General features: G+C 29.5%; 1 protein-coding gene across 2 annotated transcripts in view; it reads left to right on the forward strand.

Moving 5' to 3' along the window:
* Positions 1–2,012: 2,012 nt before the first annotated feature.
* Positions 2,013–27,018, forward strand: part of Eip93F (Ecdysone-induced protein 93F) — a 136,269-nt gene continuing 111,263 nt past the window's right edge. The window contains exon 1 of one of the 2 annotated variants that reach the window (XM_067279735.1): positions 2,013–2,367. In XM_067279735.1, coding sequence (XP_067135836.1) covers positions 2,274–2,367 — 94 coding nt within the window. In that variant the 5' untranslated portion in view covers positions 2,013–2,273. The remainder of the gene's footprint in view (positions 2,368–27,018) is intronic. The other variant, XM_067279736.1, reaches the window with a different exon arrangement.

Below are 27,018 nucleotides of genomic sequence, written 5' to 3' on the forward strand. Positions count from 1 at the left end.
AACTCCAAAATTCTTTAAAAATAACAAAAACAAATGAACTCCAGAAAAGCAGTTTGTTTTTTGATAAATTTAAAAAATTTTAATATTAAAAATTTTCTGTTTATTTTTAAATAATAATTAATATATGTATTTTTATTACATTTCTTATATTTTTATAGTTTCTTAGTTTTTATATAACAATGCAGGTATTTAAAGAATAAAAATAGCCATGTTTTTCTTGTTGATAGCAGAGTATTTCTTGTTCTGGCATAGAAAAGATGGCTTCTGAATGAATGAATTTCTATAAGATTTATTAAAATTTGCTTTTCTGATACTTGAGAAACAAAATACAGATAAATACTTAGTACCATATTATATTTTATTCACAAATTGAATATAGAGAAATCTACAAAAAATTATTTTTAATATAAAGAAAAAAATGCTTATTTTTTTTAATTAAAAATTGGCATAAGTAAAATGTAAAAGATAGAATTTAATATTATTTATTTATAAATTTAAATTAAAATATTGAAAGCTAATAGAAAAAAGTTTGTGAAATATTAATATAATTTCATATGAAAACCAATGTGACAATATGCATTATATTTTGAATTGCACAAAGTTTTTATATTTTCTGTATATATTTTATAAAAATAATATTGATGATAATTGTATATTTGCACTATATCAAATTATTAAATTTCTTAATAATGTAATATAAGAAATATACATATAATAAAGTTGGAAGAGAAGTAGAAAATCTTTGAGATATTCTTGATATTTATTCAAACAATGACAAAACTTCTAAATGTGAATTATATTATGTATAATTATGGAATTATTGTTATGTTTCATAATGAATGTGCCAAATCAAATTAGAATTTTGAATAAAAATAAATTTTTGAAAATTGTATTTTTGACAGATGATGATTAAAATAAGAAAAATTTGTAAGTATTCATTTATATATATATATATATATATCTCAGTTATGAAACCAAGATACAATAGAAAGGATAAAAATTATATTGTTTTAAAACTTCAATTTTTTTTAAACAATCTTATATATATATATTAGGCTATATAATCACAATATAGGCTATGTAATAATATTGTAATATATATATATATATATATATTACAATATTATTACATAGCCTATATTGTGATTATATAGCCTATATATATATATATAAAATGCAATTTATCATGTGTATATTGCATATTTTTAAATTGTTTTCTATTACAGAATTTAAAAAAAATTTTTCCACATTTAAGTAAAACATTTTCCAAAAGATGACATTTATATCTGTTAAATGAAAAAAAACAAACGTATATTTCGAAAATAATTAAAAGTATATCATCATAAAATTTAAAACAACAATAAAAAAATAATAGAAAGAAAAATTAATATGCAAAATTACTAGATGGCGCTGCTTATCCATCATAAATTTTAAAAAAATGTTAATATGAAAAAGAAAAAAATTAATTGTAGATCGTAAAATTTCTTAATAAATAACGTCGATTAAGTAAATAGTCGTAAGAAAAACAATAAAAACTTAAAACTGACAATTTAAGAGACAAACAATGCATCGTTATATAAAATTCGCATGACAAAATTCAAATCAAAATGTTTCCGAAAGTTACATTTATTTATTTTCTATTATATTTTAATTATAAAAACTTGCAAACAACAACAATAATAATAATAATTAATTTTTTCCGATTATTAATTAAACGAATATATATATATAAATATCATTATACATAAAAAAATGAAAAACAACAAAACTCAAAATAATACTTAAAATAATAAACAAACTATTTGATTAGATATTTGTAATCGATTAAAATAATTAAAAACGAGTAATATCATTGGTACTTTCGACTTTGGAAGTAAGAAATTGATATGAAAGATCCCGAATTCGTTTCGATAATAAAACAAACAAATGAAAATAAACTTATTAATCGCATTTTAAAAATGAATTTAATCCAATTAAAGATGTATATATAGACGGACAGAGGCCCATTACGAGAGAAAAAAAAAATAAAAGTTAAATAAAACTTTTTACGATACTAAAAAGACAAAACGGGACGATAAAAAGACTTTTAAGTGCACGGATAGTAATGTCAGTCATTTTAAAAAGCAGAAATTAAGAGACATTTAACAGTCGACGTCGACATTGTGACACACAGTCGACCCTACACCTGAAGTAGCAGCGACGTCACATCATGACGTATGTGCCGGGGGTCCTTCCGGTTCCTCATGACGTCACAGTTAGGGTGAAGACGAAAAATGGCGGAGTGTTCCATCGCCCGCTGTTCCCAAGAGCGACGCTTCTTTCGTAAGGAATTACAAAAGTGGAGTAGGGATGTTTTATTTGTCGTGGGTGAGTATCTTAATCTTTTATATATTCGGGGATAAAATAGGTCGGTGGAAAAGTCTGTCGCGTGTTTAAATCCGGTGCGATGTTAGGGTTAAGATAAGGTTGCCGAATTTCCCCGACTTTGAAGCGGCTCGGCCAGTGCTATGATCGGCGTAAAACCTCCCCCTGCGCGACGGTCGTACTGTGATTACCGGCACCTCAACCATATTGCCGTGTATGGTGAGGTAAGGTGAATGGTTAGGGAGATTGTGAGGGAGATAGTTGGATGTTGGCATAGTAGGGAGGTCACACTAAACAGTTTAGGCGCTCTGACACCAGCCGCTCGTGTTATGACGGGGCGGGGGGTTGGTGACAATTGCCGAAAAACCAACAGCCGACGCCATTATGAAATTATACTAATGTTTTTAATTGAGTCCGACCCAAAGATCCACTTTCGGCCCGTTGTGTACGCTGTAAAGTATAAAGTACGTCACTTCCGTGTTGACACGATCATATGATCGTGAATAGGGACTGACGGAATGGGTCAGTTTGTGCCTTCTCGTTGAGGCGACAGGTCGCACCTCTCAAAATGGCCGCCGTGTGACCTAATAATCAAGACTTGAGAAGAGGGCTATTAAGAATTGCCGTTTTAATTTCTCGTCTTTCGTACTGTCGTCTTGCAATATTCCATACGGCAACGTTCGAGTGTAAAACCCCGACAGCCCTGATTTCTCGAACACCTTCAAGGTTGTCGCGGTTTCTGTTCCAACTTTTTTTTATAGAGTTCAAGGAGATGATATGTTCTCAGGTAGATGTATCGTCAGGTGATAAAAAAATTAAATGAAATAAAAAAACAAAATGAATATATCAAATTTTCCCTGTTCTGATGTAAGGGCGACCGACCTTGTTGAAATTACAAAACTGTTGACCTTGGAGTATGATTTTGCTATCGGAAAATAACGTGTCCCACTACGTCGCCACTTGTTCTGTTGGACCACCTGTACTTTACGAGTGAGGGAAGTAACATATGTATAGAAAAGTATGATTTACATCTATACTTATCAGATAATCACCGAAAAGCATCTACACGTGCTCCGTGTTTAAAAGTCATTTTTTGTCACCGAAAATTCCTCAAATTATTTTAAAATTTAATCCCGTGTTTAATGCATTTTTATTAATTTTTTTTGTTTCTGAATTAATAAGGTGTGACCAATGTAAACTAGGTTACTTATATAGTTTGTTTACCCTAATAAACAACGACTTAAATTATTTTCATCGATTAATGAAAACTTTCACGAAACGTAACAATTCGTATTTTGTAAAATTGTAACAATAAATGTATTTAAAAGATAAAATTTAACGAATATTTTGAATATTTAATTGTCAGATTTGAACAGATAATGATGTTTTTCTATTCAAAATAAGCACAGTTTTCCTTATTACTTTTTATATTTTGTATTAATATTATCCTACGAGATTAATTGGAACGTGTACAATCTATTGAAATCAATACTATATTAATATAAAACTGTTTTGTTCTGTTCAAATTTGAGCCAGAGTGTTATAATTTCAGCTCGAAAAAGGAAAAAAAAGCGTGAAATTTGTTCCGAGAAGCATTTTAACGTTCAGACAAACAAACATTTTTTTTTCAAATTCTTATTTTGCTTGATATAAAAAGAAGAGTGAAGTAAATACTGTACGGTTATCGAAATAAAAAATGCAAACATTTATCGATTAATTGTTTTACGATAAAGTGAATTTTATACATTGTTCTTTAATATATTCTTGTTGTTGTCATGCTAATTACGCAATGACGGAATTTGGAGTGTCGAAATTGAAAATTTTGAATTTTTGATTGCATACGAGAGTAATGTTATAATAACAATAAGAAAGAAAGTTTTAAATTCGAATAACAATCATTGTTTTCTTATTATTATCTTGTGTTAAATAACTCGAAAATTGGATCAAACTACGTTTTTCTGTGCGTTTTCCTATTACAAAATATGCATGGAGTGTTACACTAGTTATTATTAAAACAATACTTGAAAATGTATACATGTAAATTTATTTTTTTGGTTTTACTTTTGCCTGATGATAAATAATTTTTAATGATGATGGATGTATTTGAATTCGATACCGTTCCGTGTAATATTAGTTAACGACTGGTTTAGTTTGGTGTTTCGAGATGATTTCTTATCAGTTTTGAATCCGCTTTTGTGTTTGTGTTAGCGTTTAACTAGTTAGATAGATAATTATTTTTTATTTATCAGTCCGGAAACTGGCCCACCTTTACCAGACCTTAAGTTCCTGGAAGTTAGCAACGAATTCGACAAAAGGACGTGCCAAGCGTCAAGGTTATTTTCCCGAGAAAGTAGAATTCTTCCTAAAGTAACATTATTCCGCAGTTTAAATCGGACACTCGAAGTGATTTGAATTAAATATCCTTTTTAGAATTCGAATTATTTTTAATTTCGAAAACGGACAATAAAACCAGGTTCACTCCTTTTTGAGAAGTGTTCCTGCCGCCAAACTGCTTCCATTTACTATTTATTATTATTATTATTTTTGGTTTAATAAAAGGCAGCAAGTTGCGAATAATGAAATTTGGTCACAGATAAGCTCTCTTCGATCACGTGCCCAAAACGTACTTTTATATAAGGCACGATGACTACCGAAGTCACAGGTTGCGCTATCGATTTTTGCCAAGGGTAGCTAGCGTATTTGTTTCCAGAGAGCCACAAGTTGCCCGATACTTAATTTTGAATTTTATTCGATAATGCCAAATTAAGAAGAAAAAATCGTTTTACCGTTATTGCGTATTCGCTTTGACGTCACTGGAGGAATTATTCCGCTTTAATGACACACGCATTGGAAATATCCACAGTTTTATTCATTTATTTTCTTTTTTTTAGTTTTAATAAGTTATTTGTTGTTATTAAATTATTATTTCGTATAAAATATTATTATTATTATTCGATCGATCGACGATGACAATAATAGGCTAATGAAAGAACAGTGACAGGTATCGTTAACACCTGTTTTTTAAAAGTTCTATAGTATAAAAATTGGGATACAAACGATAATTACTAAATTTAACAGTTTTTGTTTTCTCAGAAGTGTGTTTTATGTATATAAAATTGCAAAAAAAGAATTATGTTGTGTAATTAAATTCGATTTCCGCGAATTAAAAAGGAAACTATTCTAGAGGTATCGTGAAATCTAAAAAAAAGTGCGAAATGCCGCGATAAACGGATACCCGACTTTTAACGGATGTTGTTTCATAAAAATTTTAAGCGAATTCGCAAGTTTCGGAGGGGGCGAGAGGAGACACGTGTCGCCCCCGAGTCACGTGACGCTTCTCCACCGACCGTTTTTTAAAAATATATTGCATTTCCTGTTAGAAAATACCCAAAAACGTTTCGTTTCCTATTACGAAATCCTCTCGTAACTTCCTTTAGTTTATCTTAGTCACGTTATCGGCTGGATTTTTATTTAATCAACTGACCGATTTAATTAAAAAAATAAATATTATAAGTATTTCTTTCTCTTTTTTGAAAGAAAATTTATCTTAGTTTTCGTAATATGTCGAAATTGGAAAGCGTAAAAGGTAGAACCTGGGATTGCAAGAATGCGGACAATAAACAAACGGTAATTTTTCTCGCAATGGTTGGTGACGGATTATATTTTCATATATACTCTGTATGTATATATATATATATCCTTACACCTACATAGTAAATGCCCGATTGAACCATTAGCCGGATTTCTCATGTGGAACGACTACTTACGTAACTTACGAAAAACGCTTTAGGAGGAAGAAAGGGTTTCGATACCTTTTTGTCCCCCCAAACTAATTTTATACCTATCCGTTCCCGTACCTTAAGTCATGTATGCCGTTTTTATCGTTGCCGCACGTCCTTGTATGAACGGGATAAAAATCAGCCTGTTAAAAGTTAGGGGTGACATTTAGAAATTCCTTAATGTTATTTTTATGAAATCGATTAAGATTTTGATTATCGGACAGCATTTAGCAGCTCGCGCCTTTCCTTGTCGAAACCGCATCAATCGTGACCAATCCAATAACAGGTTACGGGTTCAGATATTTCTCTGTTACCGATACCGTCTACCAGACGAAGCAGTTTTGTGTAATGCTTCCTGTTGCATCGTCCTTCTTCTTCGTTTTAGTAATTCGAAAGGTTGCTTCTTTTTTTTCCATCGCGCGCCTCAGGAAATGAAGAAAATGTCACCGCGCACGAACAAAGAGAATTAAAAGAATCGTTATCGTGTTGTTTATGAATCTTTAATTAATCGTATAGCGTAAACTCTGATCCAGAAGAACCAGCTTTGTTGTTTTTTATTTTATTTATTTTTTTAATCCACGGCATTTTAGAGCTGGAAGATACGGTTGATGAGAAAATGCCGGATCTAGTTTGGCATTCCGGAAGTAACGTCGGAGAAAGTCGGTCGAATCTGCTCGGTGGTTTGGCTCGGTTTACCGAACATCACACGGTCATCATTCATAGTGCAGGTGTAGAATGCGTTTATATCGTTTACTTATCGAGCTGGAATCTCGCCCGAATCGTAACTGGACGATTCCGACGTGTTTGCAGTTTAGAGTATTGCATTCTGCCAATGAGAACGAGCGTTATTCGCGAAATTCCGTTATATTAGATGAGAGGGAGCGATTAGTAGACGTTGTCGTAGTTAAAACCAGATCCTGCGTTTAACTTGTTTTTTTTTTTTCTTATACGCAAAGCCTTTAAAAAGTTTCGGTCGTCGATAATTCTATAAAATCCGATCGACGGGGAAAAATAAATACACGAAAAAAGTGTACCCGTTCCTTCCAGACGCCAACGAGAATCGATTGAATGATTGAAAAGAGAGTTTTATACATACATAAAATCACACCCTATCCGTTGTTTAAAGAAGTGGAAAAAAAAGCAGACGGAAAGGAAAACTTCTTTTTCAATAATCGCATTCTCATCAGTAACCATGGAAACGGTATTATTTCCTGTTTTGTTCAGACGAGGAGGGGGGGGAAAAAAAGTCTAGATGAAGCCGAGGCGGTAAAAGACACCGAACATCCTCGGGGTCGGATTCGACCATTTGGTTAATTCCGGAGGGGGTGGCCGAATTCGAGGATGATGCGACGGCCCGGTCGATTAAACAGTTCTTTAAACTCCTAATGGACAGGATTGGGTGACGTCGAGGCTAGACCGAATACCGTTAGTTTTTAAAGCATCTGGTGCCGCTTTTATGGATTTGTCTTTTGCTTCCCAAATCGAAACCGGTCACTAATCGTTCGAATTTCCAAATCTAGGTTATAGACACGTGTTGATTTCGGAACATAGTTTGAGATGCAATTTTTCTTTTTGAAATTGTATATAGTACTTCGATTAACGGGAGACCGACGTAATTCCGTAATTAGATCTGGCAATATAATCGTTGGACGTGATTGCTTATTTAAGGACTGTCTGAGCGGGGTTGACTCTTCCCTGTGTTTCTGCAGCCGCCACGATTTTTAAAGCCCTGCCATTTGGTCAAACGTGGCATTTAATGACGGTTAAAGCAAATTAAATTTTCAATGATCTCGTATTATTGGATTTGATATCGATGTTGAATCTTCGATAGTTACTTTCTTAAATAGGGTCTACGGCAATCGGAGATTGTAATCATTTTTTCGTATTACAGTATCGATCTCTGTGCTTGTAAGAAGTTTGATTTGGATAAGAAATTAAAATTTTATAAACTTAATTGAAACTTAATAATTATGTTTAAATGCTACATTTAGGTAATTTGTATAGAATTGGAGTAAACAGGGTTATTTTTTGTCATCTAATTACTGTTAATTTTTAATACATTTTATTTTATCTCGATCTCTTCAATGTAATTCAGTAACTAAAAAAAATCTTTCCCGATCGAAAATTTTTTCCGTTATTTCTCATTTATGTTTATATAATTATATATTGTTGTCTTTCAAAATATTTATTTAGATCGAAACAGCGAAAAACTAAATAGTCGGAATTAGGACAGATTCGATGTGGAACGGCACACGTACAGATTTATATTACAGGTGCTGCAACGTTCTGTCATGCAGATGACTTTGTAGGATACTTCCGATCGCGTACTATGCTATTACGAAACTGTGATTGGTGCGAATTGATGCCTTCGTTCGAATTTTTCCTCCCAGTAATCGAGATGCAAAAAAAAGAGTCGGTGCGAAACGAGAGCGAATCTTTTGTATGAATTATTAGCGAGCGATATGCGTGTAGAATTTTATCAAAAGAAAAGGAACAGTTTTTGGTGTTGGCCCGTCGATCGAAACTCGCACGTCTTTTCCCCCACGTAGTAATGATTTATTACCGTACAACGTACAAGGGTAGCTCGCGTTCCTGCGGTCGTCTGGGTCATTGTCCCCAATTCTATCCTACTTCTGAAGAAATGAGACAACTGTTTCCGCCCAACATTTCCGTTCCGTCGCTGCAAGAAAGAAAAAAAGGTTCCTCGAAAAAACTCCACGAGTTTTGAAACGAGAACGGAAAAAGTAAAATAAAATAAAATATTTGGGAGTTCGAACCTCCAGAAGAGTTACCACTCGCGAAAGTTAGGGCTAATTCTGGAATGGCGGCCTCCGTTTGGACTCTTGCAATTATCAAAGGTGCCAAAGTGGTCTAACGACATTAAATGCCGGTTTTGAATTAACCAATCAACGGCTTCCTTCCTTTTTTTTTTTTTTTTTTACTTGAACCGAGCGATCAAGCGTCGCATATATTGATTAATTCCATTTTCTTCCGGTACCAAAATTTTAATTGGTATCGCCAATGATTACAATTCTGATAAAGTATAAACTCTTTTATTTATAAATAAAGCATATCTATTTTAATTTAATTCGCCATAAAGCGAATTTATCTAAGGAAAAAGTGTAAAAGTTTACGAATTTTAGCATCTCTAATAAATTTTTTTGATTTTAATAAGCGAAAATTTTTCTTTAAAATGCACGTGTTCGTAATATTTTATAATTAATAATCGCGGCAAAATAAATAAATTCAAGGTTAGGCCTTTGTCGGAATCGTTTTCCCCCGTTCTTTGCTGTAGTAACTCGGTTATTATTTACTTATTTTATTATTTTTTTTTAAGAGAATGGCAATCGATTATCTTTCTTAGTACGCGCCACATGCGGATGCAATGTCTGCTACATCGGTCACGCGCTAAGATATCGATTAGTCACGCGTTTGAGAAAATATCCGACCAATGAGTAACGTTTGCTGCTTCAATTAATATAGATCGGTAACATTGTTGACAGAGCAGAGCTTTGAAATCGTAAGGAAAACCACCATTTTCTACTCTTATCTAGGGCGCTATTTATAGCCATTGTCAAAGATGCTATATCCCAAGCAATCGCCGCTTAAAACCAATCGTAAAAATCTTACATAATAAACGCATAAAGCAAACGTTTCCTTATGAAAATAAAGACACTTTCCATAAAGAATCCTTTCATATAGACGGATTATTAAAGAAGAAATAAATAAATCGTACATGTAAAAGTCTTATATAATGCCGCGTATACAAATATAATTTTTACAGAATTTTTTTTATTAATCGATTATTTTCATCAATCGATAGACCTGCAAAATTTCATTTTTAACTCTTCTTTCTCTCTCTCTCTCTCTCTCTCTCCAACTAGTTAATTTGTTCGAGTCGATTTTGTAAACCGATCCAATTAGATTTTTTCATTAATTGGTAAGATATACAATATTAAATGTTTTCTGAATAATTTTTTTTATCTCTTGGATGCTTAATTGAAAGTGAATTTTAAATAATTATACATGCTGCTTATCATTAAATGTATAAAATACCTTGTATGACATGACATTTTTTAATTTATAAAATTTTAATTCCATCTGATTTTGTTTCTTTAGAAGTTTAGATGTTATTGTGCTTATTCACATTTAATAAACATGGCGACCTTTTATTAATATTTTCCAGTTTTGATGAAATATGACCGAGTGATTTATCGCTCCATTAGATGTGTATGTATATATATAAAACAATAAATATAGCGCTTTTTAGCACAAATGTAACAAATATAATTTTATCGACTCTCATTAAAGCCGAATATAAATTTGAAGTTCGGTTTACAGGCAGATAAACTAATGATTCTTCTTAACATCTTTCACCCAAAATTCCATTTCTGTTGGGAATAGTTTTTTTTTTTTAAAGAGAGCTATTCTTTGAAAAGAATCGAATGATGCCACAAAGTAATGTGCCCGGATGGCACGCATCAAAATTTTTGTGCTAAAAATTAAATTTTTATGAGAAGATGGACGAGTTGATTAAATAATTTAATCTATATCGTTAATTAATTAAACTCTTTCGATAAGAAAAATTCGTATAAGATTTTAACCGTGTTTTAAATTAATTAATTTAAAGCATAAATTCTCTCTTTTTTAATAGAACTAGAACAGGATGTTATTGATTAATCTTTAGTTAACAGCTATGTCCATATCGAGTTTTTTGAAAAAATTAATGAATTAAAAATTTCAATTACTGATAAGCCAATTACAACAATTTCCAGTACAAATAAATAAATGCACTGTCAAATAGTTTTTGTAGCTCATCATTTTAGAAAAAAAGATGAATAGTTAATGTAAAACTTTAGTAAACATTTTTTTTTTCCACGACAGTTTTGTCCGATTGTAGGCTTTATTCGTGAATTTCTGCGATTTAGTTTATGGGTGATGCGTATAATTGATCAAAAAGATCTTTTATTACAAATAATTCTGACAGTTTTTAACTCAGTGAATATAAATTTTGCAGGTCGTCTTAGAAAGATGACAAATAGTTAACGTAAAAGCTTTATTAAACACTCGCTTTTTCCATTATTAATTTAACGGATTGTATCCCTTATTTACTTACATAGTTTAGTTTATAGGTAATTATGCATAATTAATAATTTCTGAATAGATTTTAAATTAATATCACACTCATTTATATATGTTCTTTGTAGTTGTATTCTTCCCGTACTGGTATCTTTCAGTATTAGTATTCAGTTCGCCACGTGACCAACAATGCGATCGTGTAACAGGATCGAAGGTACTAGTTGCTCCAATTCGCCTTTAAGCAGCCGATTAATCTTAATTCAGTCGATATTGAAGTATTTCTGGACGAAATTACGTGTAAAGGGTATCTTCCGTTTTCGGGCTCCTCCACTGTAGTCGTAAATAACTAATGGATTCTTTTTTGAGCGTTGAGAAATTATTCTGAGATTCGGCGGAGTAGTCGACGGAGTTATTGAATATTCTAGCGATTTGAAATTTACTTAGATCTCGGTAATAATATAGGATTTAACGATCGAAACCCAATATTGTTATTTTTAGAAAGGGAAAGATATCAAGTCGTCTTTATTTATATCTTTCCGATCAGTCATTCAAGGTCATACTCGGGGGTATGACTTTGTTCGAACATATTCTATTGTTCGAAAAATCGCTATGCATTAGTAAAGTCATCTCCTGTATATATACGCGCACACTTAAAGTTGAATTGGATCCTTAAAAAAAAAAAATAATAATAAATAAATGTACTGTTAGCTTAAATGCCACCAGGCTAGACGAAATTATTGAATAAATTCACGCACTTAATAATCCGATGGAATATATTATAACCTACGCGATGCTCGAAAAATGGCGTGATTGGTCGACATTGTCACATTATCAGACAAGTTAAATTTTAGAAAACTGCGAACCGATGTTACAAGCGCTAAATCGAATGACAGGTTTTTATGCCATAACATAATTTATATTTATATAGGTATCGATTCCGTTTGGATTCTGTTTAGTCACTTTTTGTGGCTAATCACGCGATTGTTTCTTTTCATTCGGCCTCGTGGTAGCGATTGCCCCATAATACGCTTTAATCTTTTTTCGTTGTTCACGTGATGCTTTTACTATAATATAATTTCGTTTTGGATTGATCATCCGTCAATTTTAGCATCATCGTACGCTTTATCTTTCTCCGCTGGTTGCGTGACGAATTTCGCGTTGCCACGTGATTCGGTTTGCTGTATTAACCAAGTGATGCCAATATTAGTAATTGTTTCAATCACGTGACTGTCGTTCTCATCCGGGTGACACGAAGTGGAAGGCACCCTTTATGTGTCGCTTGACTCGAACTTTTATTATTATAAATCCGTTTATTAATTATGAAGATTTAAACTGATGATGGCCGTCTTAAGGTTCTCCCTATGTAAATTCGTTAGATGAAATGATTTAACCTCGCTTAGGATTTTTTGCTGGAGGAAATTAAAACACGTTTTCTTAATTTATTCGTATAGGTTTTTAATAATCTCTAATACCTACATTAATATTAATACAAATTGATAGAATATGATCATTTGGCTTCTTTCTCAAAGGTTTAAAGATTCAGTTCGATGAACAGGCTTCAATGGAATTTTTCTATGGGACTTCTGATTTTTTTTCTATTTTTTGGTTAGGCCATTCATCGCTCTGAAATTAATAAATCGATTTACGCAGATTTTATTTATAATATCTGATTAATGGCTCTATTATTCTAATTCGACTTAAAAGCGCTTTTGATATCCACACATGAATGTTTAAGTAGTTTTGCGTTGTCTGTGGAGTATTGACTGTTCTATGTTCGCGTGATTTCTCTCATAAATTTGTACTGATCACGTGAAAATTTAACGTTAGTTGTTCAAATATGTGAAATTTAAAAGATTCTCTACTTAATCTGTTATATTAATTTCTGATTTTTGCATTTTGAGGAACTTTTAAAATCATTCGAGTTAATTCAAATTGATCAGTTAACAATCGCTTCTATTTTAATAAAAATTAAAAATACCTTACAGATGGATACTAGTCCTATCTTCACTGCTTGCCATGTCCAATCACTAGGAACAACTATTTCCATTGCAGAGACAACCTTTCTTTAGAGGCTATGCCTCTGCACAAATATGTAAAACAGTTTAAAATGTCTGTAGGTGACAGTCCCAACACAATTAAAAATATAATATTTTTTCGTAAAAAGGGCTGGCAGAATTACAATTTAATAAAAAGTAAAAATACGTTATAGATGGATACTAGCTTGCAATTGCTTCTGCTTGCACGTAGATTGCCATTTTTAGATTTTGTTATATACATATATTTACAAACTGGAAAAAATCCGTAATGCAATAAGTACCTTGGATCACTTTTAGGTTTTATATTCTTTATGATTTAAATGAGAGTAATTACTAGTTATCTCGAAACAAGTATGGCTATTTTGTCCGGGCCTTGCGTTACAGAGACCTCAAAAGCATTTGTTACAAATTACTCTTTCTGTTGAATTTCACGTGTATTAAGAAAACGAAATTTCAGTTTATTAATCAAAATTTATTATTTGAAAGTAACAATTTTTAGCTCTTCTTATTAAACACGTCGGATTCAAAAGCTAAATGGTATGAGCTTTCCTCTATATCTAAAAGGCCTGACAATCAACTAGGTAAATTCTTTGTTTTTAAATTTGATATATAATATTAATCACTGTAAGAAAAAATAATTATCTACGCTACAATTAATTTATTGTAATAGGCGCATACTTTCCATAGAAAACCTATACATATAAGTTATTTCTTGTTCTATAAGCGAAAGAAAAACCGTAAAGTCTTATCTGTTTTTTTACACTTTAATAAACGAAGATATTTTATCGGGCGGATGTCATTGTCATAAATACTGCTGCACTTTTAAAAGAAGCGATCGATCGTTTTCTATTTCGACGGAGATTAAAGCGACGTTTTCTTGCAACCATTGTTTGCTACGTCTTAAGAACGGCTCGATAAAGAACGAAAGAGCACCGCGGACGGGAGAAATCTGATCGTTAAATCGGTACAGGCTTGAATTTTAACTAAAATGAAAGAATGGAAGCGGAGTCTTTCTACATAGTTCAACACTTAAAATTCTATATAATCGATTATTATATAATGCATTATCGATTCTCCTCCACCTTGCGCACTGTTGGATTTAACAGTTATTCGATTTTTCGCGTAATCGATTGATCGATCCTTCAATTAATGTACAGAACAAATAGTTTATCATTTTATAAATTTAATAAGATACATTCTGACTTAACTCGTGTCTTATATGGTTTCAATGTCGGGCCTGTAACGTCAGTCACGTGGTATTTATGTCTTGGATGTTTATGGTGTTGCCTGATTTATTTAGAAAATCTTTCGATAATTAGTAGCGAAATAAATTATATAAATACCACAATAAGATAGCATACAATTAATCAACTCGGACTTGATTGATTCGGGGTTTTTTAAGTCGATTAATCCTAGTTGGCTATTTAAGCTAGGTGGGTTTGTTATCTTTCGATTTATCGCGAATATTTAGCTATGCTTATGCATAACACGTTAGATCCGTAAGTAGTAAACATCCCAAAGCTGAATTGTGGTAAAGAAATATAATCGAATTTAAAAAGACTTATCGTATGCTCTTTTTTTTCCTTCGTCTTCTTTTTGCCATAGTTTGCCGGTCGTTCTCTTCACTTCCGAATGGTTGATAAAACCGGTTATGTCAGACAAGATCAAGATGATAATTAGAGCAGAACCTTGTTAGTTGGTCTCGTGTCCAACTAATCGACTATCGAAAAGATAAGATTAAAATTTTAAATATGGAATTGCGGTAATCGATTGGACTGGTTAAAAGGGCATTGTGCTGAATTATTACTGTATCTGAATGATGTCTGTGCGTGTCTTCATCCGCCATCTTCTAAATAGAGTTGCCATCTTTACGTTTACTCTTTCAGTTTTTTGTTTTTAATTATCAAATATTTGTAAAGTCTTTTCATAATATTGCTTTGCAGTTTAATATAGTTAGGTTTTACTCGCAATTATCTATTGCTTTAATATGAAACAGAATATATTATTGATGTTTAATGCCTATCTGTAGATGTAACATGTTGCTTTGTAAGATATTCTTGCATAATATTAGAATATAAATTCAATTTATTTTCCATTTTCTATAAATTTGTTTTCCTAATTCATTTATATAGTAGTTTTCTCACGATTTTATTTCATATGCTTCTGATAAATTTTGTTTTATCTTCACTTTCACAGAAACAATCTTTTCAGAGTTCGAGATTTTATATAGTTATGTTAAGTTATTCAATTAAACTATTTTAACTGAATAATCATTTATCTGTTAATTAAGTAACTTATTAATAAACGTATAAATTAATGTACAGATTGATTGATATAATTTTGAAAGTATAACTAGATTATTTTGTTCTCATTCTTTATAATTAATCATACTATTCATATTAATTTCATCATCCTTAAAGAAGCCAAATGATTTTTTCGACTTAATTTATACGTTTCAGGATTTTGTAAAATTTAGATAAATAGACGAATATTGAATTTCATTTTATGTTCACGTTTTCAAACTTCCGTTTTAAATATTCATTTTCTTTTCTTTTTGTTTTTAATTGGAGCTAGTTTGACCTATAATCCGGTAACATTGAAAATTGGAAATTGGAATATAAGAAGATTGCAAGCGAATTAGAATAGCATAACGAAAATGATATTATTGAACAAGTTCTCTTTCATTTTTCTTTGTTGGGTGAGCGAAGATAGGATTTCATTTCGTTAAATTTAAAATACTGTAGTTGCGAGATATATGCTAAATTTAAATGATTTTTCTCAAGTATCGAAATCAGATTTTTTTATTATTATGATGATAACTTTTCCTATATGTTACTTTAATAAACGTCACGCACGATTGAACATGCCATATTTAATGTGGAGCAAACGTCGCACGTGGATGACCGTTTTGAAAATGTTTACCTGCTATAGACCTGAAGTAACTACTATAAAGTTTTTTCTTTTTGTTTCTTATTATTATTTATTTTTTACGGCTTCTTCCTTTAGGCTCTTTAGTTTCCTGGTTTCGTTGCGTGCCGAAGGGATTAGATTCGATGACTTCACTATGAAAACGCTTTTTTTTCCTCTCTCTCTCTCTCTCTCTCTCTCTCTCTCTCTCTCTCTCTCTCTCTCTCTCTCTGTTTCTTTTTCTTAAAAGAAATTTATGTAGCAAAGTCATTTGTATATTTATTTACTACAATGTAAACTTTTAAATTATTTTAAAATGATGATCTTATTATGAATGAATTCTTTTATATTTGAAATATTAATAATTACTTTTATCATATTTTCATATTTTATGTTAAAATGTTCTTTAATTAGATGAAAAATCTTAAGACGTGCATACAGGACTTTGATGTTGACCCCCTATTTGGGAAGAATTAAAAAATTAAATAAAACAGTATGTTGTATATAACTTGTATTTATTTTGTATTCGTTTGGTTCCGCCCAAGTCTACCGTATTGCGTTACTCTGCATTGTAAAAATTAATAAATTACGTTATGAAAAATAATGTGTATTTTAAAACCCCACCCTTTAAAAATCCTGCCCATGGACCTGAGTAATCTAGAAGATTTTCTAGACTATATATTTATGAAATTTTTCAAATAATTTATTCTCTTGACTCCACAGATGGGTTTTTATTTTATTTACACTAAAAATTTTATTATAAAGTTTCAATAAAAATTAATAAGGGTATTAAAAATTAAGGATTTTATAATTGATTTTTAGGATGATGATTTGATCCGCATTAGTTTTGCACAATTTTGTTCCAGTTTAAATGTGGAATAAGGCTAAATGGTTTTAAATAATGTTTCTGAAAGCAGAAAATAAAACTACATGATCTAAAGATTATTTAAAGGTAATTTTTAATTACTAAAACTATAAATTTATACACTTAACTACTTAAGCATGCTTTACTGTATACCCAAGGCAGCATTATTGTATGGGCATTGCAGGCCATGGCTGGGAGCATCGTCTTATTAAAGCTTCATCTCGCTGCTTATCGCTAATATTTTTTGTTCTCTTTCTGTATAATTCCTCTAAAGAAATTGGGACTCGAAAGTCTTAAAATGGTCACGTGTATACTTTGCACATATCTTGTAAAATATATCCTATGTATCTTATAAAATATTCAAAACACTTTCAAATATGTGTATAGTTATCGAATCATACGTACTTTATGTTAAAATATTTGTTGATTAGATGAGTATTGATTGATTCAAAATTTCAGTTAAGTAGAATTTTAAATCTACAGTTCAGATTCGATTTTTTTATTTTAGATAAATTAGATTAAAAATTCGTTTTGTTACTGAATTAAATAAGATTTTTGATTATGTATATATACACACAAAGTCAGCATAATGATATAATTTGCAATTCCCACACAAAGATTCTCGAGTAAAAACATAAGATATGGAGAAAATTAAATTTTTAATATTAAAAAATTCGCTTCGATATTGAAAAATGTTGTTTAAATTTGGCAGATATTATGTTGCTATTTTAAATATTGCTAAATAACCTACGTTCCCTTTTTCCTTTGGCAAATGCGTGATAAGATTTTAACCTTTCGAGTTTCAAAATAGAATATTATATATAACGGAAAGTTTCAGAGATATATAGGTATCGACATAATGCGTAGGATTAGTCAAAAAAATCCTTAAAAGGCCTTATTCTCAAAATATGGTAACTTATACAATAAACTCTTAAAATCTGATTCAATGTGTCAGTGGCCGTATTTTGTAGAAAGGCCTTTTTCTGATTCACTCTTGAATATATAAATATCACTAAAATTGTTTAAGCTAGAATAGCACTTTAAACCAGAATAGACACATTGATTTTTCGTTAATCTTACGGACTTAACTTTCTTCATTTTCTCTCTAATATAAATTATTATGAATACGAAAGCGCGCATTTTCTTGATTCTATCACGTTCTATGACAAGGTTTAATTTTCAAGCGGTTATCTACTTTATTAGGAAATTGTCCAAAAATGGCTTCCATTTGCATTTAATTAAAATGAAACGTTGTTCTGAATTATATTAAGGTCTTAGGTTCTTTTGAGAAACAAGATATTAAAATTAGGATTTACAGTAATTATAGAAATTTATTGTTACAATATTAGAAGTGTAGAGCGAAACATAAATTTTATAACTATTTTAATTCAGTTTTCAATAGCTTTTGATCGTGAGTTAGATAATTAAATTTCAAATAATTAACTTATTAGAATGAAAATATAGACCAAAATGTAATTTAAATGATTCGGGATGGATCGTTGAATATTTTTAATATTAAATTCGGTGTTTTACTTGCCCTGTGATTTATCGTAGCGCAAGCAAATAACGCAAAATGACGACGTTCTGGTAAATAGACCCATGCGCAGTTTTAAAAAGATGGGATTTTAAAAACTACGTTATTTTTTAAGACGTTTAATTTTTACAATGTAGATATATAGAGTAACTAAGGACCTAGTAGACTAAGAAGGAAGTAAATGGGTACAAAATATGAGTTACATGCAATGTACTGATTAATTTTAATTTTTTTATTCTCTCCAAATGGGAGGAGTTAAACCCCGAAAATCCCCCGTGTTCACTGCGCCTTGCAAGTGAAACACCTGTTTTGGATTCGTTAAGCTGTGCATGTGCGCATCTGTGGAATGTTTTATTTAATATTATATTTGATATTTAACTATAGATTCACTTCAAAGGTATAAATATGAATTTATATTTTGCCTTATAAATCTGAGATCGAAAGCATTAATATTTTACAGATTCTTTTAAAATAACTTTTGATCGATTTATAACAACATTTAATATTTGTTATGTTTCAGAAATAAATAAAATTCGCAAATAAATTTATTTACAGAATTTAATATTCATTATTCGGGATTTTATTATGTAAGGATTGGCGTTGTATACAGTTCTATTCGTACATAAATATACCTGTGTATAGTTCTATGTACAGTTCCATTCATATAGAAATTTAAGTAAGAATAGAGACAAATCTCGATTTAACACCTATGCTTGAAATTGTCACATCAAAAGCTGCGCTAAACCGAAGAGGAGCAAACAAGAACTGTATGTGGTAATGAGAGTTGCACACGAGTTCAAGTTTGAATTTGGAAATCATGTGATTTGGTGATAACACCGTCTACAATGCAAAATCTTGCATTTAATAATTTACAGATACTGAAGGATTCTTAATTTAACAATTAGGGGAAGATCCGTTTACAAATATTATCGGCACATTATAAGGGTGACGTTAATTAAGAAGGCGCTATATCGAGGTTTGACTGTATATGATTTTAAGTGATTACTTTTCTTATATACTATGCAATCTATCGTCGTTAATAATAGTATTAACTTGTAAATAGCATCGTCAGTACAGCTTAAGAATTTTAATTAAAATTTTAACTACAAGATAATTTTATCTGCTGTAATCGCTTTTCTTTAATAGTTTTATGATTAAAAATTAATGTTATTTTTTCTTTCGAAGTAAATAATAATAAATATCCATTTCTAGTTAAATAAATAGTTTTGTTTATTTTAAATGTCATATGATATGAAGACTTGCAGTAATTTCTAATCTTAAGAAAAATAAATAAATGATACTCTTTGTCGTTGATGAATTTTTATGTGGATACTATCAAAATATATTGGTACTAATATATTTTAAATTAGCTTATGCATTGAGTATTCGATGGTTAATTTGAAACGTTCTATAATTCTTGATTTTCGTTTCAAGTTGTTGACCTTCATATACCATAGAATTAAATATAAGTAAAATGAATTAATGATTTACATATAAAATCGTTAATACTATTTAAAAATATTATATACAGACATCCACAATTGAACATACTTGAATATATTACTTAAGTAATGAATTCTCATAGAAGATAAGTACTGATGATCAGATATTTGTATATTAAATACTTCAGATCTTTTATTTTGAGATTTTCAGTCGAGGCAGAAGATATTATATTTGATAACTGATGCAAAAGTATAATTATTGTTTTGAATGTAAGCACAATTATGTGAAATCATTTCATAACAGGTTTATGTATAATTAAATTCACTGTAGAATAGTTTATGTAAAAAATGAGTAAAATAGAATAAAAGACAATATATATATATATATATATATATATATATATATAACCTACATAATAGTACAATCATACAACGTGCTTCACATAAAGGTATATTTTATCTAAAATGTGCCGCTTTTTGAAGCATATTAATGTCAATTACGTAAAATGACGGGAGTGCGGTATTAAAAACGAATAACATAAATTTACTTGTATACGCTAAATATACAATTATGGATAAACCACCATCGACTACAAGTAGAAACATCAAAAAATATCATAATTAACTAACTTAAAAGTATATATTAAGATGATGTTACAATAATTTGCCAGCAATGGATAAAGTTAATTTCGAATAGTTTTGTTCCGCGCTAGTAATGTGCCTCGGGATACCAAATGTTGCCTCCGAAACATACCTCGCTCGAGCTTATACACGCGAAGTACCATACGATAGGTTACGGAAAATTTTAATTATAAAAAAACAATTGATATTTGAAGAGTTTTGCAAAAATTGTTTTTCGTGTTTAAATTTATATTTAAAAACAGAGAGTTGCATTCCAGAAGTTTCATCAACAATAAAAAATGAAACCAAAAAAAAAATTAACTAAATCAAAAATTTTTAGTAGCTGAAACAGAAATTAAACTTTTTTTTTTGTTTATTCAAATCGATAACATTGGATACTTTTCTTCATTTATTTATATTTACTATAACAGAAAGTTTATTAATAGTAATAAAGTAATAAATTAGTCATTTACTAATGTTTCCTTGCTGCTCATTATATAACGATTTTCGTGTTACTGTAAAAACGTTTATTTCGAAATTATGATGATATTATAAAGAAATATGTCAGATATTTCAACTAATTAACCCGTTATTCGAGAAAATTTAATTAACAATGGACGTTGGTACATTACATCAATAGAAATGGTGCCGGAAATTGGATCAGTGTTTTCTAAATACAGGTATATGCAAATTAACTAGTAAATGTTTCAAGTTTGTGTTCACTACCTCATACTCGCCAGGAGGTATCCGGGTTTGAATCTAATCCGGATTTTCTTATCCGATTTTTCGTGAATAGTCGTATTCAGTCAGGACTTTGTTCTCCGTCATCCCTCGCTATATCATCATATTGTTGCTTCATATTCTCTTCATAGCTACATGTTTGTGTGCTGTGTGCTTGCGTGCGTTTATTCATATATGGAAGAAGCTATGATATGAATCAATAGCATGGACGAATATCACCAACTTCTATATAATAAGATATACCTTATATATAAGAGATTTTGTTAGGTGCATCTTTAAGGAAAAAAAAAAAAAAATGATAGTTAAATAATATAAACTGAAAGACAACGATAAAAGTTAATCCAGTTTATTCTCTAGATTGAAATAATTAAAATAAACGAAATCGTAATTATTTAATGCAATTATATTTCTCTGTATATACCATTAGGTAATTTATTCAATTTTAAAATAATATCTCTTTTACATTATTTTATCCTATATATTATTGAACTAGAATCAAGTGAGTAGTTCATAAAATGAGGAAAGACATAAAAACGACAATAAAGATTGGAAGACTGGAAATATACAGTACTTTTACCGAAAAGAAGAAAGTGAAAAGCAATATAAGAGAAGATACGAATTTAAAATATTTTAATTTAAGAAACTAATTTATTTTGTTTAAATTACTTTGAATAAAAAAGTAATTTGAATTTTTAATTAATTTGGAGTTTAAATTTGACTTTTGTAAATTATTTTAAGATTTTTTTTTTAATATGGTTCCAAAATAAACTGACAGTATGCCAATATTTTTCATGGTTGTTATGGTACGTGATACAGTAAGAAAGGTCTCCAAGTCACGTGGTACGTCTAGCGAAATGCCATGCCAATTTTATGTTTTTATTGGTGATAAAATTACTCTCTAAGTTCTTTTTATGGTATATTATTGTGGATGTACTGATTTCTTACAGTACCGAACAATAATATAATTATAGCATGCACACAATATATGCGAAAAAAAAAATACTAGAATACATTAATTTTGCATGCATGCTTGCATTCATGTATACATATACTATAATGAAGTGATGAGTTTGCATTACAGAAGAGGAGAGTATTTTAAAGTAAAATACTAGTAAGATAATCTGTTGTTTTGTTTTGTCCATTGTTATATTATTACATTGCTTTCTCTGAAAAAACGTTTCGATCATCAGACTTAATGGACTTTAATACAGGAAGTATCTGTGTATCCAATATACTTTATCGCAAATAGTTTAGTTTGATTTTTTTCTGTTAGATGTTATTGAAAAGTGATTTTAATTTACATAAACTTAACTATATATCAACTTTGTGCTTCAATGATAAAAAGTTAATTAATATTTTGACATTTGCAACGCAAAGTATATTATACATATAGAAACATTCAAAAGTATATATATATATTATATTAATAATATAATATTATTTCCCGATTCCATTTATAATTTTAAATTTAACTCACTGTTTTAAAACTAAACAGTATTTAAAAATTGTAATTTAAACGCTTTCATTATATTAAAGATCTTTACCTGTATTACTAAATTTTGAACTTTTATGATAATTTAATGTTATTTAATGCAGTAAATATGTTAAAATCAAATAATGAGTTTTTCATACCAAAATTAAACTGAAAATTATAGAAACTTTACAGTGTAAATAGTGCTATTCAAATTTACACTGTAAAGTTTTAACGCGTAATTGAACTACTCGTACCAAAACCAGATTGGAAATAAGAATTTCTGTAAATAACAGCCCTTAGTTTACAGTTTCCATTTTCAGCAACAGCTCTTTGCTATCATAATTTAGATCACTTGCGCCGTTCGGATAGTGTAACGTCAAGGAACTCTTGTCATTTTGAAAAATCCTGATTTGAATCGGATTCTGCTGTGCCAATATATCCGATGTCGCTGATTTTTATGGATAATTCAAATGAGAATTAGTTTTTCATCTTTTTATCCAAATTGCATGACTGTTATTCAGACTGCTCAGTGAATAAAATTGAATCCAGCGATATAACCATAGTTTGTAGCCTTCCGAATAAAATTCGTAAGTAAAATAAATACGAGTTATGCACAAATAAAATTTGAAATTTGGATTTTTATTGTTGTGCCGTTCCTCTTTTTATTAGACTATATACTTTAAATTTAAGCAATACCAAATAGTGTCATAATTTTAAATTGGTATGAATGAACAGTACGAGGCAATGTCAATATTGTTAATGTCAATTTAAAATGTCAAGTCAACTTTGATAAACTTCTGTTATAGAATTAAAACATTTTAAACAAATATATTTATTTGTGTAAAATGTTTTGTTTAAAGTATTGTACAGCAGGCTATATATGTGAATTACCTCGTGTCATCATGAGATAGATTTATGATTATTATCTGTCTGGAAGACATGAGATGCACTTGTACCGTTGATGAAAGTTTTTCAGAATATCTCTCTCTAATGTTAAATTTTCTCGAAGAAGGAAACGCGGAAGACAAATAAGATTTGTTGAAGACTGACTAGTCGTGGATTTAGGAAATTGGAATATAGGAAGAGCAAGTAATCAGTTTTATGATATGACTATTATTCATAGCCTACATAATAATGTTATTTATTTTAATAGGCAAAGAAACATATGCTGAAAATGAGAATATTAATTTATTTCTAGATGAAAAATTCGTTATAGTTTAATCTTTGATATTATGATAGGTCTTTTTTTTCTCACGAACACCATCATTCTGGTATTAGTAAAGAGAAAGTAACAAACATTCGATACGTATGTGTCAAATCAAGTAAAATTTTATGCGTAATTATTAAAACTATTAGGTTTGGAAAACTCTTGAATTGATGATTTTAAACCTTTTCTTGACAAGATGAATGAATATGCAGTCTTATTTATCATTTAAGTTTTGCGTATCCTTTAATTTTTTGCGTTAATAAATTAATTATCAAATTAAATATATTAAAAATAGATATAAGTCGTTGTAAAATCTCATTCAAAATTTATAAAGATTTTGTATCAAATCTCATAGTCCTGCTTCTTAATTTATGAATCTAGTGCTACATAAAAATGTAAACATAGGTCTATATAAAATAAGTATATAACTATATACATATTTGATATAATAAAAAAAGAATTGCATTTTATAATATAAATCAAATATTTTTATATGATTACAATAAAATCGGTTTTTATATGGAGTACAAAAGTATTTTATTTGAAAATGAAAATAGAATGAATCTTTTACTTTCCTTTCCCGGAAAAAGGAGGACATTTTGTGTATATTTCGTTTTAGTCACTAGATTTACTCTTATAAAATATCGTGCTCTATATTTATTTAAATATAGATTAGATAGATTAAAATTTTTAAGTGAAAATTATAATCTATAAAAGGAAAAAGGCAGATGTTATAAACTTTTTATAGACTTGGATAAACGAAGCAGATCACGGGCGACTTCAAATTTAAGTTTTTGAACACCTGTATTTGAAATATGTTTAAAGTCATCGTTGCATATCATAATTTTTCCCACTTTTTCTCAAAAAAAAAGAAAAAATGGTATTATTTAATATTATATATTTACAAGTTACTTTTTTCTATTATTATCGATAAAAGATATTAAACAAATGATAAAATATCATAATTATCTGTTAAAAACTTGTTTAATAAACAAAATTATTTTATTAATTTTTTAGTTTCTAATTTCTCGTATATTGATGCCACCGGTGTTAGAACAGTCATATTTTTCGTATTTTATAACGACAGCATGTGTTCTTGAATTTTATGCTAGGAAGTGGCATTAAAAAAATATATTAATCTATACATTTGAAATAATTAACAGTAAATTATTTTTCTAAAAGATTTTAAAAATGATTTTCTCAAAATTTAAATATTTTTATTAGAAATAGGGCCTATATGAATAATTTTAACCTTTTTTTAAAATCCTTTCATTTTATAAAGAGATTATATTTTATGCTTAATTTCATATTGTATAAGAAAATTATATTCTTAACTTATCAAGTTTTAAGAATGAAAATAAATTTTAGATTTTTTAAACTTTTAAATTAACATATTTAATCGTGTGTTAAAGAATAAAGTAATAATTCATTACTATTTAAATTTAAAAGTAAAATAATATGAAATGTTAGTGTTTTATGAAAATTAGCGTTATTTAAAATGAATAATAATTTAAAATTGCAGAAAAGAGGAATATTATAATCATAGGGTTCTTTTAAGTAACTTACAGGCAGCTTAGTAAACAAACCAATAAACTCACTTATACCTTTGGCTTGCTTACTTAGCTATTTATCACTTAGAAGCACCCATAGAATCAGCTTCATCATGAATTTGTTTGATTCTGTTAGCAAAAAATAATTACCACTGATGTTACAGTGTAATTAAACTATACTTGCATTTGGTTATTCTTTATTGACTTGAATACAGAGTCATTAATATGGTATTGTAATTGTATTATGATACGAAGTGTTACGAATGTAATTTCGATAAAAATTTATTTAAATGGTAAAATCCTTTAAAAATATATAAGTGGATGCAAAAAACTTTCGAGAAATTCTTAAGTTGAAGATTTGTTTAAATACCATCAATTTAAATGTCACAAAAATGAATATTTGAATATATACATTTTCAGAATAAATCTGAAAAATGGTATGGTTTTGTTATATTTTTAATTTATAAAAATGTTTTAAATTTAAGTGTTATATAATGTAACTTAAAATTTTAGATTTACAGCATACGTGATGTAATGTTCAGCACTTTGAAGAGAAACAACTAAAGAGAAAAAAAGGAATTTTTTTTTTCCAAAATGCATGTTTGTTACTAAGATGTTAAATATGAGGATACATTTGATGAATAAACTTAACTTGCAAGACATTCGTTATTAGTATTTCAGATCATTTTTGTAGTATATAGAATAGAATTCGCTTATTCTAACATTTTAGGACTTGCCTACAGTAATGAATATAATCGACTGATAACATTGAGAAGTAAATAAGACTACATTATGTGAAAATTATGGTTCTATTGACACGTTAAAGTAATTTTTAAAAGTTTATAACTTGAAGAATTATTGGGCTGCAATATGAAAAAATCGTAGACTTATAAATTCCCACTGTCGTCCGTCCGTCCACCTTTCCTTAATCTCGAGAATGGAGTTAAATAGATGAAATCCGAGACCAGTTGTGGAAACCTTAGGGGCAGGGGGCCCCTGTTAACTATATACGAACTTATTAATTCTAGTCTAGACCAGAAGTTACGTTATTTCAATTTAAAACTTTTTCCCTAAAATCAGTTAATGGATAACCAGTACGACTCTATTTGTTAAAGGAAATGTATGATATACTGTACAGGGGCAAGTCACTACTAATTTGAGGTGGAGAGCATATATTTTAAATTAAATATGATAAAAATTGCAGACCGGCATTGTGACGATGTCACAATAAATAAATGTTCGTTTGTTGTTTATTTGTGTTTATTTTGTTTTGTTGTTGTTATTATTAATTACTAGTAATTCACCCAGCGGATAAGGTAAGAAAGTTAAATTTCTGCATTATGAACAAATAACGATTAAAACGATTATTGCTTAATGTTTAAACACTGATTAAGACCGATGGGCGCTTTATCTGACGGT

Source organism: Centruroides vittatus, unplaced genomic scaffold, assembly GCF_030686945.1.
Source record: "Centruroides vittatus isolate TY-2023 unplaced genomic scaffold, ASM3068694v2 contig_876, whole genome shotgun sequence".
NCBI lineage: Eukaryota > Metazoa > Arthropoda > Arachnida > Scorpiones > Buthidae > Centruroides > Centruroides vittatus.